This window comes from Cornus florida, unplaced genomic scaffold (genome assembly GCF_030987335.1).
Source record: "Cornus florida cultivar Cherokee Brave unplaced genomic scaffold, ASM3098733v1 CherokeeBrave_3.0.0_Hap2_Chr05, whole genome shotgun sequence".
Lineage (NCBI taxonomy): Eukaryota > Viridiplantae > Streptophyta > Magnoliopsida > Cornales > Cornaceae > Cornus > Cornus florida.
The window spans coordinates 103489965-103510203 of NW_026775575.1; the positions used below are offsets into that span (position 1 = coordinate 103489965).

General features: G+C 35.5%; 1 protein-coding gene and 1 pseudogene across 1 annotated transcript; both read left to right on the forward strand.

The window, feature by feature from the left end:
- The first annotated feature begins 11 nt into the window (after positions 1-11).
- LOC132310434 (acetyl-coenzyme A carboxylase carboxyl transferase subunit beta, chloroplastic-like) lies at positions 12-1724 on the forward strand (annotated as a pseudogene).
- Positions 1725-17005: 15281 nt separating this feature from the next.
- LOC132308128 (cytochrome f-like) lies at positions 17006-17821 on the forward strand. Its single transcript, XM_059806121.1, has one exon. The coding sequence runs from the start codon at positions 17286-17288 to the stop codon at positions 17760-17762; it is 477 nt and encodes a 158-aa protein (XP_059662104.1). The 5' UTR covers positions 17006-17285; the 3' UTR covers positions 17763-17821.
- The last annotated feature ends 2418 nt before the right edge of the window (positions 17822-20239 follow it).

Sequence of the window (20239 nt, forward strand, 5' to 3'; positions counted from 1 at the left end):
CCTTTAATATTTATAATTGAAAAGGGGGTTCCATCATATTCATATATAATGAAGTGCTACCCCGGATTGACATAAACGAGAATCGATTCTTTCAATACTCACACTTCTTATTCATTAATAATCCTAGTGAGTGGATCTTTATGTTTATTCTGATAGGAAATGAAATATTCAAATAAATTCTTTTTTTTTCATCGAATGACTATTCATCTATTGTATTTTCATGCAAATAGGGGGTAAGAAAACTCTATGGAAAAGTGGTGGTTCAATTCGATGATGTTTAAGAAGGAGTTAGAACACAGGTGTGGGCTAAGTAAATCAACGGGTAGTCTTGGTCCTATTGAAAATACCAGCGAAAGTGAAGATCCAGATAAAAATAAAAACATTCATAGTTGGATTGATAGTGATGGTTCTAGTTACAGTAATAGTAATGTTGATCATTTATTCAGTGTCAAGGACATTCGGAATTTCATTTCTAATGACACTTTTTTAGTAGGGATAATAATGGGGACAGTTATTCCATATATTTTCATATTGAAAATCAGATTTTTGAGATTGACAATGATCATTCTTTTCTAAGTGAACTAGAAAGTTCTTTTAGTAGTTATCGGAATAAGGGATCTAAGAGTAACGATCCCTACTATGATCGTTACATGTATGTTACTTAATATAGTTGGAATAATCACATTAATAGTTGCATTGAAAGTTATCTTTATTATCAAATCTTTATTGATACTTACATTTTAAGTGATAGTGACAATTACAGTGATTATGACAGTTACATTTATAGTTCCATTTGTGGTGAAAGTAGAAATAGTAATAAAAGCGATAGTTCCGGTATAAAAACCAGCATGAATGATAGTGATTTAACTATAAGAGAAAGTTCTAATGATCTCGATGTAACTCAAAAATACAAGCATTTGCGGGTTCAATGCGAAAATTGTTATGGATTAAATTATAAGAATTTTTTGAAGTCAAAAATGAATATTTGTGAACAATGTGGATATCATTTGAAAATGAGTAGTTCAGATAGAATCGAACTTTCGATTGATCCGGGCACTTGGGATCCTCTAGATGAAGACATGGTCTCCCTGGATCCCATTGAATTTCATTCGGATGAGGAGCCTTATAAAGATCGTATCGATTCTTATCAAATAAAAACAGGGTTAACTGAGGCTGTTCAAACAGGCATCGGCCAACTAAACGATATTCCCATAGCAATTGGGGTTACGGATTTTCAATTTATGGGGGGTAGTATGGGATCCGTACTTGGGGAGAAAATTACCCGTTTGGTCGAGTATGCTACTAATAAATTTCTACCTCTAATTATAGTATGTGCTTAGGAAAGGGCACGCATGCAAGAAGGAAGTTTGAGCTTGATGCAAATAGCTAAAATTTCTTCTGCTTTATATAATTATCAATCAAATAAAAAGTTATTTTATGTATCAATCTTTACATCGCCTATTACTGGTGGGGTGACAGCCAGTTTTGGTATGTTGGGGGATATCATTATTGCCGAACCCAATGCCTACATTGCATTTGCGGGTAAAAGAGTAATTAAACAAACATTGCATAAAACAGTACCCAAAGGTTCACAAGCAGCCGAATATTTATTCCAAAAGGGCTTATTCGATTTAATCGTACCGCGTAATCCTTTAAAGGGTGTTCTGAGTGAATTATTTCAGCTCCATGCTTTCTTTCCTTTAAATCAAAATTCAAGCAAGTAGAACACATTAAGTTCAATTATTTTATTTGTAGCAAACAAGTAGTTAGTTTATCGAAATCAAAGTCAAAATCAGAATAATAGAGTTTTCTTTGATGACATAAGATCTAATTGTAGAAAGAATCAAAAATTGTGGATAATTCTATTTTTTTACCTATATTACTGACTAGTAATCAGGAAGCCTCTAGCAACAAGATAAAAAAACGAATTTCATTTTCCTTTTTTACGTCTGTATATAATTCAAATATAGAAAATATAGATTTTTGTATCTTTCTATATCTCCCGAGAATCCCCATTTTTTACTAAGAATCCCCGTTAGGTCGGATTCTAACGAATCTTTCGGTAATTTGTAAGAATCTCTTTTTTTTAATTAAATTTAAAAACAAGAAGAAAAGAAGAAGACTAATAAAATCGATTATCATACATATATTTTATGTAGAAAGTAGAAAGATGAATAAGTCCATTTAGTTAGTTCTACATTCTTTGCGTTTATTATATATACTCACTTAGATATATACTAATTAGAATTATAATTATTATAAGATATCTTTAATAGTAAATCGAGGTACCCATTCTATGGCAACTTTTGACTTTCCCTCTATTTTGGTGCCTTTAGTAGGCATAGTATTTCCGGCAATTGCAATGGTTTCTTTATCTCTTTATGTTCAAAACAACAAGATTGTTTAGACCCGATGGGACTAAATTGCATCCATTTTTTTTTTTTTTTTTTTGTCAAAACTTAGACTTGTATCATAACATTGATATTTATTGAGTGGAATATGGTATAACATGCGGCTTCCGTCGAACATAAATGAAATAGCTCTTATGCATGCAGAAACACGATATATGGGTAAATGAATTCTAACTATTTTCAAATAGATCAGGATCGGCGGATATCTAAAATGGAAAGTCAATCTATCTATATGTGTGTTAATATCTAGAGTAGAATCATATGAAGGGGATGTTATTTTTTTATATCTAACCAATTTGATGAATTACTCCTAAAGGTTTACATCAAAATAGTGCTAGTTGATGAGAGTTATTTCAGAAACAAAAAGAGTAAAGGCAAATTCATTTGGGTTATTCTCTCAATTCCAATAAAATACAACTGGATCAAGTATGAGTTGGCAATCAGAACGTATATGGATAGAACTTATAATGGGGTCTCAAAAAACAGGTAATTTCTGTTGGGCCTTTACCCTTTTTTAAAGTTCATTAGGATTCTTATTGGTTGGAATTTCCAGTTATCTTGGTAGAAATTTTATATCTTTATTTCTGTCTCAGCAAATCATTTTTTTTTCCACAAGGGCTCGTGATGTCTTTTTATGGGATTGTGGGTCTCTTTATTAGCTCCTATTTGTGGTCCACAATTTCGTGGAATGTAGGTAGTGGTTTTGATCGATTTGATATAAAAGAAGGAATAGTATGTATTTTTCATTGGGGATTTCCTGGAAAAAATCGCCGTATCTTCCTTTGATTCCTTATAAAAGATATTCAGTCCGTCAGAATAGAAGTTAATGTTAGAGTTGCATTACACAATCAACCGGATTTGATACCAGTTGTTGTAACGGAAACGCAAAATAAATAATACTGTTTAAGGAATAAACAAGCAATCATGAATAATAATAAAAAAAAAAATCACACACAAGAACATAAGATATACATGGTTCACCTAAATCTTAGGGTTACGTCCATGGAGCACATCGAACAAATTCATTTTGAAAAAAATGAAGAATTACAAGGAGAATTCTTTCTCAATTGCTCTTTCTTGTTTTGGCACACATTTATCTTTAACTTTCACCCCTATTTATAGAGTCTCAAACTTGTCCTACAAGAACTTGCCTTTTGTAGAATCCAAAACCAATAAGGAAATTAAATCAAATCAGGAAACTGAATTTTCCTTAAACCAATAAGGAAGTCAAATCAGATTAGAAAACTGAATTTTCCCTAAAATTCAGTACTCTTGAAGTTTCCATATAATTAAATCTTCCTAAAAATCTTCCACCTAATCAGACCCCACAAAACCACAACAATCTCCCACTTGGAGTCTGGAGCACTTGTAAACAATTCCATCTTCTTCTCATGCATGTCCCATACATGTCGGTGCGCTTTTTTCTGTCTTCAAGTTAGAAGACCAATTGAAATTGCGCACAACTTCAGTTTCTCCATGGTCACTGTCTTGGTCAACATGTCAGCCGAATTCTTGGTGCCAAGTATTTCCTCAAGTGTCAACACCCCATCTTCTAACAAAGATCTGATAAAGTGATACCGAAGTCTTATATGCTTGGTCGTTGAATGAAATGCTGAATTCTTTGCCAGATGTATCGCACTTTAACTGTCACTATGCAAAACATTCTTCACCTGTTCGAATCCCAACTCTGTTAACAAACCTTGTAACCAAATCATCTCCTTGCTGGCCTCTGTCATCACCACATACTCTGCCTTTGTAGTAGATAACGCTACAATCCTCTGTATTTGCGAAACCCAACTAACTGCAATTGTACTTACCATGAACACATACCCGGTAGTATTTCTTCTGTGGTCCACCTCACCAGCAAAGTCTGAATCTACATAACCATGTAGCTTCACTTCACCCCTTCTGAAACATAAATATTTATCTGTGGTACCCCGTAGATATCTCAATATCCACTTTACTGCTTCTCAGTGTAGCTTGCCCGGATCCTTCATGAACCTGCTTACTGCCCCCACTGTATATGCAATGTCTGGTCTTGTGCACACCATGGCATACATTAAATTTCCAATGGCTGAGGCATATGGAATTTTAGCCATAAAGTTTTTCTTATCTTCTGTCTTCGGACACTGATCTTGAGATAATCGAAAGTGATTAGCTAAGGGAGTACTCACCGCCTTAGCATTATTCATGTTGAACCTCTTCAAAATCCGTTTAACGTACTCAACCTGAGACAACATCAAAATACCTTTATGTTTGTCTCTGCTAATCCTCATCCCAAGAATCTGCTTCGCTGCACTAAGATCCTTCATTTCAAATTCACTAGACAACTACTTCTTCAATTTGCTAATTTCTTCAAAATTAGAACCTGCCACTAACATGTCATCAACATAAAGTAGAAGGATAATGAAACTTGACTTGAACCTCTTGAAGTAGCAGCAATGGTCAGCATTGCACTTGTTGTAGCCATGTCGCTTCATAAAACCATCAAACTTCTTGTACCACTGCCTTGGGGCTTGCTCCAAACCATATAAGCTTTTCTTCAACTTGCACACTAGTTTCTCTTTCCCTTTGACTGAGAAACTGATAAGCGCCGAATATTGCATATTCAAGCGCCCTTATTTGCATTAGTTAAGTCCATTCGTTGATCATATTATACATATTAGCTTCATTTATGTGTTTTTTTTATCATTTTCAGGTTGGTGCCCCAAAGATAGTTAAGAGTGTTGCTTTGTTGAGTTTTTGAAGAATCAAAGCATGCCGTTGCCGGGGACCTTCACTTTGGCCAAGTGATCTCATATTTTCCCTGCAAAAAGCGCTAAGGAGGATGCCTACCAAAGTGGACCAAGCCAAAAGCAACCTGGCAGCAGTGAAGTTCAACTTTGTTCTTCATTTTCGACCCAAAACTCTTGAGAATTAGACTCCCACTAAAACATGATGTACTTAGAGCCTTGAATTATCTTTCCAAATCATCAAACGGTTCTTCATTTGGAGTTCGGAGCAGAGAGTTATGGCATTTTTACCAAAGGTGCGCAGAGCAGCCTGGCAGTAGTGAAGTTTGACTTTGCTCTTCATTTTTGACCTACCAAACTTGAGAATTAGACTTCTATTAAAACATAACGTACTTAGAGCTTTGAGTTATCTTCCAAAATCATCAAACGGTTCATCATTTGGAGTTTGGAGCAGAGAGTTATGGCCTTTTTACTGAAGGTGCGCAGAGTTGAGAAACATCCGCAGGCGCCTGTGAGAAACCCGCGAGCGCCCGCCAAAATGGGCAGCGAGCTTGTACGCCCGCGGGTTCCCGCCAATTTGCAGAGAGCAGCCCACCTGCTCCGGATTTTTTGCTGCATTTGGTCCCCTATGCATTTTTTGTGGTCCTTATTGCTTCTAGGTGGTTGGAGCTCGTGATGGAATTGATAGAAGTTAGTTTTTGGCTAGAAAAGAGAAGAAGGCATGTATGATAGACATATCTCATTTTTTGTAAGGTTAGAGAGAGAAATATTGAAGGTTAGAGGGTTTGTGTGTATTGGGGGTCTCTAACATTCTCATAGTGACAATGGAAATGAGATTATGAAATGGTTTTAATGGTATGGTTTATGAGAAATTTGTTAATCCATAGCTTAGGGCTTCCTTTTGATGGGTTAATCTTATCTCTTGACTCCATGTGCTTTTATCATTTAATTGAGGGCTTGATAATCTCTAGCTTAGTGAGTATGTCTTAGGCTACACCCTAGTTAAGGTAGTCCAAGCATGTGAAGCTTTGATAGGTTATTCTTGCCTTGTGATTTAATGAATTTATTGAGGATATTGTAGCAACCATGTGTTGCTACATATCATGGTCACATATAAATGTTATTTCCCCAAATTAATCATATATTTAGCATGTGTAAAGGGTTGGTGTGGATTCACTTCCCTAGTCCTCTTTACTTTAGTATCTTTACCTCTTTATTTCCTAGCACATTACTGTTTTATGCAATTTTAATTCCTAATTCTAGTGACAAACCAAACCAAAACTCTATACCCCTTTCATCAAACTAAAAGTGATTTTTAAACAACCTTGGTTGCCATAAACTGGCAATCCCAGTGGTTTGACTTACCCGACCAATAGCCCTATTTTACAATGATTTATGCTATTGCAAAATGGGTTGATTTATAATTGTAATCGATCCGTCGATCAATTTTTGGCGCCGTTACCGGGGATTGCAAACGGTTTTGTGACCGAGGTTTTAAAAATTACCTTTGGTTTGATTGTGAATATTGTGTTTTGTGGATATTTTCTTATTCGGTTTTGATTATTGTTGTGTTCTAAGTATTTTAGTGAGATTCTAGGTACTCAAGGCTTGCCAAGGGAAAATTGAGAAAATCGTAAGTCTAGAGGAGTCCCGGTAAGTTTTTCAAGGTTCTAGTCTCACAAATTGTGAATATCTTGCATGTGTTTAATTTAGTGTTATTTAGCTTATGAAGCCCTTGTCGAGGCTATTCTCGTTTTACTGTTTTACAAAGCATCGGTCCTTATCGTGGCCATTTATTTTCTGTCTTATTGATAATTGAGGAGAAAGGGATCATTGCATGTGGATGTTTTGGTGAAGGGTTATTGTGTATCTTGTCTGTATTGTATATATTTTGTGTGAATTTATCTTAATGTAGCTAAACAAGTGGCTGAATTAGTCCTAAATGGAGGGTAATTATCTTCCAACTCAATTTTACACACCACATGAGTTTTGTGCATATTGCTCTAGTCATACACATCATACAAAATATTGTCCTCCACTAGGACAATTCTCAGATTTTTATCTAGAGCAACCAACTGAAAATTTCTTTGAACCGGGTAATGATCCATATTTTAATGGTTATGACTCGGGTTGGGGAGATTATCAAAACTTCTTGTGGCATGACATGGAAAATTCAGCCCCACAATCTCATGAGCAACATTTTCACGCCAATTTTCAACCCAATGATCATTATTTCCAACCCTATTCTCTTTTTCCACCATCTCAATTGGATGAGTTCATTGCTGCCAATAAAGAAATGATAGAGTCTATCAACAAGCAACTGATGGATTCCAACAAGCAAATGTTGGATGACACTATTAGTATGCAATCCACCACCTATTCTCATTCCTAATCTAGAGTTGAGTTAGATGACCAAATTGCTCAAATTCAACAAATGGTTAATGCTCTAAATCATGAAAAGGAAGAAGAATTTTCGATTGAACTTGTGGCCAATCCAAAAGAAAATTCATTTTCCACATGTGAAAATGAAGAAATTGTGGTTGAAGATCAAATTGTTGCCACACAAAAAATTGAAGAATTTGTGGTTCAAAATGAGGAAAATAATGATGAAGAGATTGTCTCCTTTAAAAATCCAAAATAGCCCCTAAAGAATCCTTCGCATGATACACCTCCTTCAATGGAGGATCCTTAAAAAACTTGTTTGGCTCGTTTCAATTGTGGGGATTTTGATGTTGACAATTCTATTTGGGAGGTAAATTCTTTGCTTGATATTCCTTCCCCCCATTCACTCTCTTCCTTGGGCAACATCAAATGTATCTCTTTCTTGGGAGCTTACATCTCCTCCCATTCCCTCTCTTGAGTTATCACAAACTGTTGAGCCCGAACCACCGGATAAGTGTAAGGAGGATGTTGAAAGTGTGAAGGATATTTTTCCGAAAATTCCCGCACTAAATATGACCCTTCACAAGTCTTTGATAATGTGCCCTCACTTGATCCACCTTCCTATAATCCAAAGCAGCCCCATAGTCCAAAGTTCTTCATTGAGGATGAAGAGTGGGTTGAGGTCTTTCCGTTACCTCTTTTCAAATCTTATCTTCAAGCTCTTTTTCCTCCACTTTTAAAGAACTTTCTTATTTGGGGAAGCATAACTCTCTAGAGAGACTTGGTGTAGGGTAAAACCTACTTTGAGATTCGTAGTTAGATTTTATTTTATTTTATTTTAGATTTTATCTTATTTCATTTTAATTTTTAGATGTGTTGATTTTACTAGACAATTTTTGATTTGATTTCATGAACTTATGGACATGCATAATTTAGTTTCCTTTGCCCATTTTCAGTTTGTTTTTGTGTGCCTATGCTTTTATACTTATGTGCTTTAATGTTGTTTTGATAGGTTCTAATGTCCAAGTTTGGGGGAAGATCATCTTGGTATCTCTTCACGGGATTGCATGCGGCCACAATGCCGGAATTGCCTCAATCACTTGGTATTATTGTTCCTTTTACCCCCCTATGCTCTTTATTTATACATCTTTATCTTGACACATTGAAGACAATGTGTCATTCAAGTTTGGGGGTATAGTGTATGGTATTGTGTATTGTAGAGTGTTTGCATTTGCTATTTTGTTCAAATAGATTTGTATAAAACTGAATTTTTAAAAAAAAAAATAAAAGCAATGATTTTAGAATTTTAGAATTTGTTGGAGATTGAAGCATGTGTTGAATACCTTGTGTATAGAGGTAAAGGATAGTTATGAAATGAGGAAAAACTGAAATGAGTATGTGGGTTCCAAATGGTTGTATAAATGCTTCAATTAGATTATCTTCGAGTATCACTCTCTTCTATACTTCACACTTCACATATGCACACCAGAAACTTAATTGTGAGGCATGCAACCTGATTGACCTTGACCTTGGCTCAGTTGATTTGAATTGATGACCCTAATGAATGGATACCTTTGGCATGTTGAAATTTTAAATATATATATATATATATATATATATATATATATATATATATATATGAAGTTAAATAATGATAATGACCAGTTTAAGTTCGTAGCCTTGCTGACTAGAGTTATTAAGCCCTTGGAGTGTCTTTACACTTAGCACCCTAAAGCCATCTGGTTTGGGAGTTGCTGGCCTAACACTTGCTACATGGGTTAGTTAGAAAGCTTAAGGGACTTAGGCATTGCACGGTCATTCACGAAATAAAAATAAATAAATATGGTTCGTTGGAGTTCGTAGCCTTGCTGACTCAACTTATTAAGCCCTAGGAGTGTCTTTACACTTAGCACCCTAAAGTCATCCAGTTTGGGAGTTGCTGGCCTAACACTTGCTACAGGGGTTGGTTAAAAAGCTTAAGGGACTTCGGCATTGCACGACCATAATATGTATTTAAAAAAATAAAATAAAAAAAAAAGCAACAAAAGTTGTGTTTTGAATAAAATCATACCTTAGAGACCTCAATTAAAAGGAAATTCAATGAATTGAAAACTTGTGTTATTGAAATTGGAACAAGAGGGTAAAAGCTGCATATTGGGAATCCGGTTCACTTTCAATGAAGCTTGAGATGATTTCTATTATAGATATGACAATTGAAGTATTTATATAGACTATGATGTTGATACTTGAGAATTGAAAGATGATTAGCCATTTTGTTCGATCAATGCTTCATATACACAAGGTAGTCTTCATAATGATTCCATCTCCAATGTTCTCTATGTTCCAAGTTTGCAAATGAGCTTTGTGCATCTTCATGCACCATGTTTGATATTTGTGGGTAACATTCTTGTTAAACCCTCACGAGACTTCATTTGTCCTCTAGGGATGCCTAGGGGTTTAAAAGGCTTGTTGCATATGCTAAATGCAACCATCTCTCCCACGAAATAGGAGAGTTGTTATCATTTCATTAAGTATTTTCATTTTAGTTTTGCTATGGAAATAGCAAAATGTAAGTTTGGGGGTGTGATAAGCGCCGAAAATTGCATATTCAAGCGCCCTTATTTGCATTAGTTAAGTCCATTCGTTGATCATATTATATATATTAGCTTCATTTATGTGTTTTTGATCATTTTTAGGTTGGTGCCTCAAAGATAGTTAAGAGCATTGCTTTGTTGAGTTTTTGAAGAATCAAAGCATGCTATTGCCGAGGACCTTCACTTTGGCCAAGCGATCTCATGTTTTCCCTGCAAAAAGCGCTAAGGAGGATGTTTACCAAAGCAAACCAAGCCAAAAGCAACCTGGCAACAGTGAAGGTCAACTTTGTTCTTCATTTTTGACCCACCAAACTTAAGAATTAGACTCCCATTAAAACATGGCGTACTTAGAACCTTGAATTAGCTTTCTAAATCATTAACCGGTTCTTCATTTGGAGTTTAGAGCAGAGAGTTATGGCATTTTTACCAAAGGTATGCAGAACAGCCTGGCAGCAGTGTAGTTTGACTTTGCTCTTCATTTTTGACCTACCAAGCTTAAGAATTGGACTTCTATTAAAACATAACATACTTAGAACTTTGAGTTAGCTTTCCAAATAATCAAATGGTTCATTATTTGGAGTTTGGAACGAAGAGTTATGGCCTTTTTACCGAAGGTGTGTAGAGCTGAGAAACATCCGCGGGCGCCCGCCAAAATGGGCAGCGAGCTCGTGAGCCCGCGGGTGCCCGCCAATTTGCAGAGAGCAGCCCACCTGCTCCGAATTTCTTGCTGCATTTGGTCCCCTATGCATTTTTTGTGGTCCTTATTGCTTCTAGGTGGTTAGACCTCTTGATGGAGTGGATAGAAGTTGGTTTTTGGCTAAAAAAGATAGGAAGGCATGTATGATAGACATATCTCATTTTTTGTAAGGTTAGAGAGAGAAATATTAAAGGTTAGAGGGTTTGTGTGTATTAGGGGTCTCTAGGTGCGAAAATGGAGGGCCTTCTCATCTCTTCTCTTTCCTCCATTGCTCCTATGGGTAACTAACTCCCTATCTAGGGAGGTGATGAAGCTCATCCTTGTAAACATGCTTTAATTTTGATTTATTTTGGGGAATGTAATGTATGTATGGGCTAAGTTTCATAATCTAGAGCATTTTATGTAATGAATATTATTTCTTATAAATGATCATCTTGAATCAATTATCTTGTCTTAGATTATTTGTCCTCATGGTTGTATGGCTAGCATTCTCATAGTGACAATGGAAATGAGATTATGAAATGGTTTTAATGGCATGGTTTATGAGAAATTTGTTAATCCATAGCTTATGACTTCCTTTTGCTGGGTTAATCTTGGCTCTTGACTTTATGTGCTTTTATCATTTAATTGAGGGCTTGATAATCTCTAACTTAGTGAGCATGTCTTAGGCTACACCCTAGTTTAGGTAGTCCAAGCATGTGAAGCTTTGATAGGTTATTCTTGCCTTGTTATTTAATGAATTTCTTGAGGATATTGTAGCAACCATGTGTTACTACATATCATGGTCACATATAAATGTTACTTCCCCAAATTAATCATATATCTAGCATGTGTAAAGGGTTGGTGTGGATTCACTTCTCTAGTCCTCTTTACTTTAGTATATTTACCTCTCTATTTCCTAGCACATTACTATTTTATACAATTTTAATTCCTAATTCTAGTGACAAACCAAACCAAAACTCTATACCTCTTTCATCAAACTAAAAGTGATTTTTAAACAACCTTGGTTGCCATAAACTAGCAATCCCAGTGGTTCGACTTACCCGACCAATAGCCCTATTTTACAATGATTTGTGCTATTGTAAAATGGGTTGATTTATAATTGTAATCGATCCGTCGATCAGAAACCCTCCGGTTGTTGCATATAAATCTCCTCCTCAAGGTCACCATGGGGGAAAGCAGTTTTGACATCTAACTGCTCAAGGTGCAACCCTTCTGCTGCAACAATGCTAAGAACTGAGCGAATGGTACTTAGTTTCACAACCGGGGAAAAAATATCTGTTTAGTCAATGCCTTGCTTTTGTTGAAAGCCTTTGATCACCATTCTCGCCTTGTATCTCTTGGAACCATCATGTTCTTCTTTCACCCTATACACCTATTTGTTGTGAAGAGCTTTCTTCCCCATGGGCAACTTGGATAGTTCCCATGTTTTGTTAGAGATAAATGACTTCATCTCATCTTCCATTGTAAGCTTCCACTTGCTAGCATTTTCAACTTGACATACTTCATCATAGCATTCAGGTTCACCATCATCTGTGAGCAACATATAATCCAAATATTCCCTATTTGGTACATGAGGTCACGTAGACTTTTTGGGTGCAGGCATAGGAGTTGGAATCTACGGTGAACTATGCTTTGTGAGTTATAGCCAAGAACCCTCATCTATCTGCTCCGCATCAATGCTCTCTGGATCATCATCCAACTCAACAAACTCAGGCTTACTCTATACAGGACTAGTTAACTATGCTGTATCTCTATCCCTGTACATCACCTTCTCGTTGAAAATCACATCTCTACTTCTGATGATTTTCTTATTCTGATTATCCCAGAGTCGATAACTGAACTCATCTCCGCCATACCCAACGAAGATGCATTTTAGTGACTTGGGGTCGAGCTTTCCCCTAGCATGGTCACTAATATGTGCATATGTAATACAACTAAAAACTTTCAACCATGAAAGATTTACTTCTTTGGCACTCCATACCTCTTCTGGTATTCAATGCTCCAAACGCACCGATGGTCCACGATTTATGAGGTAGGATGTTGTATTAATCGCTTCTACCCAAAACTGTTTGGGTAGACCCGAATGTATGCGCCTGGATCTTTCTGTTAATGTTCGGTTCATCCGTTCTGCCACCCATTCTGCTATGGGGTTCCTTGCACAGTCCTATTTAATCTGATCCCATTATCAAAACAGAATTTCTTGAACCCAGTGTCTTCATACTTACCACCATTGTCTGATCTCAACCTTTTGATCTTCAAACCTGCCTCATTCTCCACCATGGCCTTCCACTTCTTGAATACATCAAATACCTCAGATTTGTGCTTCAAAAAATAAACCCATACTTTCCTCGTGTGATCATCAATGAAAGTCACGAAGTAGGATTTTCCGCCAATGAATGAAACAGTGGTTGGCCCCCAAACGTCTGTGTGAACTAGCTCAAGTTTCTCCTTTCTGAGATCTTTGCCACTCTTCTTGAAACTGACCCTCTTTTGTTTGTCCATCACGCAACTCTCACAGAAGTCAATATCAATTGCCCGTATGCCTGGTAGTTTCCCATTTGAGTGCATAATCTTGAACCCCATTTCACTCATGTGACCTAGTCTCTGGTGCCAAAGATTGTGACCTTCTCTGTTTTCTGCAACTGCTATAGACCCACAAGCACTGGTAGTTATGTAGAGAGTGCTAGATTTCTTACCACGTGCAATGGTCATAGCGCCTCTGGAAACTTTCCACGAGTCTCCATTGAAGGTTGTAACAAAACCTTCATCTGACAATTGTCCCACTGAAATCAGATTCTTCCTCAAGTCAGGGATGTGTCTCACATCCTTTAACTTCCAAGCTAACCCATTCAACTTGATTTACACTTCACCTTTGCCAACGACATTGCAAGGCTAATCATCACCAAGATACACCTTACCAAGGTTACTCGATTCAAAGTTATTAGATAGCTCTTTGTTTGAGGTGCCATGAAACGATGCGCCAGAACCTAAAACCCATGACTCCGCCTTGCTCTCCAAAGAGCATATCAATGCATCATCTGATTCTTCTAAGACAAAGTTTGCCTCAGTTTTTCTTTCGGTCCCCTTCTTTGGAAGTCTGTAATCAACATAGTAATGTCCATTCTTTTCACAATTCCAACACTCAACATCACTAAGATCTATGGAATTCTTAAAATTTTAAGACTGTGTCCTTTCATTCCTTGACTTGGATCTGCCTCTGTTTCTATTACTGTTGCCCTTCTTCTTGTTTCAACTCTTGCCTCTGCTTTCAACATTCAACGCCGAACCACAGGTGGAAACCCCTGCTGTTTGCCTTCTAATTTCTTAAGTCAGAATCATGCTCACAACTTCATCAAACTTCAACTTGGTCTTCCCTGCAGAGCTACTGATCGCTGTAACTGTGCCACTCCAACTCTTGGGTAACTGCCCTAGAATTAGCAGTGCTCGGACCTTGCCTTTGAAGTCGATAACAACAGACTATAATTGCCCAACTATCTTGTTAAACGCATTTAAATGTTCGTTGAACTTACCAGCTTTGACCATCTGCATGTTGAACAACTTCTTAATCAAGTGCACCTTGTTCGCTGCAGAAGGCTGTTCATACATACTAGAAAGGGCTGCCATGAGAGACTTCGTCGTCTTCTCGTTCTTGATATTGAAGGCAATTGACTTTGACAACGTCTCTGCGGTGCCAAGAGCCTTCCTATCAAGTAATTCCCATTCTACATCCTTTGTATCCTCTGGCTTCTCTCCCAAAAGTTGATACAAAATTTTCTGAAACAAAAGGTCTTCAATTTGCATCTTCCAGAAACTGAAGTTTGTGCCATCGAACTTCTCGATCATGGATGTGGATGTCTTATCTTCTGATACCATTACTCTCACTCGAACGGACAGATCTGATCGAAAGACTTTCAAAATTTCGTCAAACACCTTCTGTACCCTGGGTTCACAACCAAAGGCTCTGATACCAGTTGTTAGAGTTGCACTACACAATCAACCGGATTTGATACAAATTATTGTGGCGAAAACGTAAAATAAACAACACTGTTCAAGGAATAAACAAGCAATCACGAAGAATAAAAAAAAAAATCACACATAAGAACAGAAGATATACATGGTTCACCCAAATCTTAGGGCTACGTCCATGAAGCACACCGAACAAATTCACTATGAAAAAGATGAAGAATTACAAGGAGAATTCTCTCTCAATTGCTCTCTCTTGTATTGGCACACATTTATCTCTAACTTTCACCCCTATTTATAGAGTCCCAAACTAGTCCTACAAGAACTTGCCTTTTGTATAATCCAAAACCAATAAGGAAATTAAATCAAATTAGGAAATTGAATTTTTCTTAAACCAATAAGGAAGTCAAATCAAATTAGAAAACTGAATTTTTCCTAAAATTCAGTACTCTTGAAGTTTCCATATAATTAAATCTTCCTAAAAATCTTCCACCTAATCAGACTCCACAAAACCACAACAGTTAAAGAGGGTATTTATGCTCGTCGTGTCCTTTATATGGAAATCAGAGGTCAGGGGACTATTCCCTTGACTCGTACTGATGAAAATTTGACTCCACGAGAAATTGAACAAAAAGCTACTGAATTGGCTTATTTCCTGCGTGTACCGATTGAAGTCTTTTGAGAAATGAAAACGAAAGAATAAGAATGAATGTTTTCTGGGCAGGAGGGAAAAACTCAAGAATTCGCTCTATAACATAACTTAACTGAAGTTTCTTCAGAACGCTGATTCGAGCCAAATCAAACGTATACGGAACAACCATAAAACAAACTTTTTTTGTCCATAAAAACAGTCTTTTATGCGTATGGAAATCCACTCAACTCAATTCGGTAACAAAACAAGTAACAAATTGAAATAATAGATCCACCTCATATATCAAAATATTTCAAAATAAAAAAATTTATCTTTTTATTTTAAGTCCAATATTTGTTAGAATGAATACTTTAAATCCAGATAGATCATATCTTGTAAATTATTTCTTTTTTGTCAATCGACGTTTCTTCCTTTGCACTCCTTAATAACCAAACAATTAAATCACTTATAATGATAACTATCTAATTTGTCTTCTTTTGCTACTCATTTTTATCATCACAAGATTCTTCAGACATTTTATTCTATTTCTGGACTATAGGTGGGGTAGTCAGTGAAATTTTTTCGAAATAGTTGATATTTTGATAGAATGAAAGAAAAGGATTTCTTTCGTCTCAAAATTTGAATAATATTCATTACTTGAAAGTGGTTCTTTCGGGCATTCATCGAAAGGGGAAACTTGCTTCGAATTTGACTAATTGGGATATCTGGAAACAATATTTTTTTTATTTATTATTTCTTCATTCTAAATTCGAAGTGGATTCTGATTCTATTTCTTTATTCTTTCTAGATTCAAGGACTAACCACGGAATCACAAATAAAAAACAATGAATAGATTCATAGGTTCGATACCTTATAATAGAACTCATGCTTGATAGAAATATTAGATCACATAGAGTCGACGAATGAGATGGGTTCATTAACAATTTACAGATGAAAAAATGGCAAAAAAATAAAACATTCACTCCTCTTCTTTGTATCTATAGTATTTTTGCCCTGGTGGATTTCTCTCTCATTTAATAAAAGTCTGGAATCTTGGGTTACCAATTGGTGGAATACTAGGCAATTTGAAACTTTTTTGAATGATATTCAAGAAAAGAGTATTCTAGAAAAATTCATAGAATTAGAAGACCTCCTCCTCTTGGAGGAAATGATAAAGGGATACTCGAAGATACATCTACAAAAGCTTCATATAGGAATCCACAAATAAACGATCCAATTAATCAAGATACACAATGAGGATCGTATCCATACGATTTTGCACTTCTCGACAAATATAATCCGTTTCATTATTCTAAGTGGTTACTCTATTCTGGGTAATGAAGAACTTGTTATTCTTAACTCTTGGACTCATGAATTCTTATATAACTTAAGCGACACAATAAAAGCTTTTTCTATTCTTTTATTAACTAATTTATGTATAGGATTCCATTCGCCCCATGGTTGGAAACTAATGATTGGCTCTGTCTACAAAGATTTTGGATTTGTTCACAACGATCAAATTATATCTGGTCTTGTTTATACTTTTCCAGTCATTCTAGACACAATTTTTAAATTTTGGATTTTCCGTTATTTAAATCGTGTATCTCCATCACTTGTAGTGATTTATCATTCAATGAATGACTGAAAACCGATCCGCTGATATTAATCCAATTATAATGTTTCTTACTTTGTATTTGTACATAAGTAAAACATTTTTTAATCGTGCTTACTCTTTACATTTCTACCCATATCGAGGATTCGTCTTATATTTCAGTAAAATTATTCCAGTAAATAGCAGAATCGTGGATAGGGAACTATAATAGCGACCTACCCCAATTTATTGTAGAAATTTTCGCGATCAATAATTGGACCATGCAAACTAGAAATACTTTTTCTTGGATAAAGGAACAGGTTACTCGATCCATTTCCGTATCGCTCATGATATATATCATAACTCGGGCATCCATTTCAAGCGCATATCCCATTTTTGCACAGCAGGGTTATGAAAATCCACGAGAAGCGACGGGGCGTATTGTATGTGCCAATTGTCATTTAGCTAATAAGCCCGTAGATATTGAAGTTCCACAAGCGGTACTTCTGGATACTGTATTTGAAGCAGTTGTTCGAATTCCTTATGATATGCAACTAAAGCAAGTTCTTGCTAATGGTAAAAGGGGGGCTTTGAATGTGGGGGCTGTTCTAATTTTACCTGAGGGGTTTGAACTAGCGCCTCCTGATCATATTTCTCCCGAGATGAAAGAAAAGATAGGCAATCTATCTTTTCAGAGCTATCGCCCCAATAAAAAAAAATATTCCTGTGATAGGCCCCGTTCCTGGTCAGAAATATAGTGAAATCACCTTTCCTATTCTTTCCCCAAACCCCGCTACGAAGAAAGATGTTCACTTCTTAAAATATCCTATATACGTAGGCGGAAACAGGGGAAGGGGTCAGATTTATCCCGACGGGAGCAAGAGTAACAATACAATTTATAATGCTACAGCAGCGGGTATAGTAAGCAAAATAGCACGAAAAGGAAAGGGGGGGTATGAAATAACCATAGCAGATACGCCGGATGGACGTCAAGTAGTTGATAATATCCTTCCAAGCCCTGAACTTCTTGTTTCAGAGGGCGAATCTATCAAATTTGATCAACCTAGTAGACAATTTTGTGTACTCGGATGCCACCAATTGCTTGGCCTAACCCATACCTGGCAATAGACGGGTCAAAGAATGGACAGCTCAAACTCAACTTTTTATCCAATTTAATTTATAATTTAAATGGGTTGAATGTAGCTGAAGGTAATTAAAGACCACTAAACCTACTCAACTTCTTCATCCAAATCTACTACATCAAATGAGCATTATTCATTGGCTTAGAGTGTCCACTGTCTGAATGGGTGTGTCATGTTCGAGTCTCTCCTTTAATTACATAAAGTTAGAATAGAAGCGTGAACGAATTCGAGAGCGGAAATGGGAAAGCAATAAAATTAAGTCACAAAAAATAGAAACGATGGCAAAAATGCGCTCGGAGCATTAGAGCGAGAGCATACTCAAAGTATAAGAGCCCGATAAGAAAGATCATGTGAGTTAGGTCTCTCCCGTTAATTTGTTAGAATATAAATAAAATATTTAAATAAATAAAAATACATTAATATATGTTTTTAACATATTTATTCTACATTTTGATACACAAATATATATATATATATATATATATATATATATATATATATATATATATATATATATTAAAACACAAAATAATGTATTAAAAGTAGATGTAATAATGTTGAAAAAATAATTCATGTTTCAACAATATTAAAAGTGTTTTAAAATGTAGAAAAAATATATTGAAAATAAATATAAGTGTATAAAAAAAAATAAAAAAATAAAAATACCAAAGGCTACGGCAGGTGATTGAATACTGGACCGTTTTCTTCCATACAACTCTTTTAAAATACAAAAAAATTATTTCATGGTTTCGAGATATCTCAATTAACTAACACTTAGGCACATCAAAAATAAATTAAATACATAAAATTTACACCATTGATGTGTCAAGTGTTAGATTGGCGGAGACCAAATCCTAAACATGTAATAATTTCTACGGACATACAACTGTGAGTTGCGTGTGAGACCTGTGGCTCGTTACAGCATGACGTGAAGTCATTAAATGACATCAGGCGAGACAACATTGTCAATCATATCTTCAGACTATATAGTATTGTACATGAAAAATATCTTTTAAGCCGGAATCTACGTAAAAAGCAGTCCAGAGTGCCTTTACAGTCCGACCAGTTATTCCGCACTTTCTCACTTTTTCAAATAGTATCCCAAAAAAAAAAAATACTCAATTCGTCAATCCACTCAATCGTCCAAAAATATTCGATCCGAATTATAATCATAATTCATATTAAATACAATTTGAACTGACCCAACTTAACCCAATTCAAGTTGATATTGGGTTGGGACTGGACTGGATTGGACCAGCCCAACTTACAGTCCTAACCCAAATGCTTCATATTTTCATTGTTTACTTCTATCATTTGAGTACAATAAATTAATTTCTCTCTCAATTTTAAAATCAGACATGTGTATTAAAGTATTAATTTGCGTACGTGTCTATATATTTTTGTAATATGTGAGATACTGAGATCTATGAGAAACCGTAGTTTATAATTACTCTGCTTTTTAAAAAAAATAAAATAAAAAACAAAAAAGTAGATGAAATATTTTTTATTAGATTTTTTATATGATTAGGTAGGTAACATTAGGAATCAATCTCCTGACTAGTTTTTTATTATTATTTTCTTCATACGAGGTGATTTTTTTATTTCTTTTACTTTACTGAATTTATCTATATTTAAAAAGATTGATGAACATAAATTAATATGATTTATGTCTAACAACTCAATATGTTGAATTAAACCACATTCTATGTTACAATTTTATTCACAGAAAAAAAATTGTACTTGATATGTATTGCAGTATTCAATAATTATGAAATTTTAGAAATTTTCTGAACCTCATGTCTAGTATATCTAGTATAGCAATGCAAGTTGCTATGGCCGACCAAATCGTCTCTGAGATTCCCTAGGCAACAACTTTAACAATGAAGACAAATTAGGATTAGATGAACCTTTCAATTTGAGCTAGTGTACTACTATATAGCCAAGCAAAACATGAAGCACATTTCCAAAAAAAAAAAAAAAAAAAAACATGAAGCATGTTTTAGTAATTTTGTTACTAATTGAATAGTACTGTGTTGTCAAAAGAGGTTCAAGTTGAAAACAAAAAATTGTGATCTTTGCTTGTTTCTGTGCAA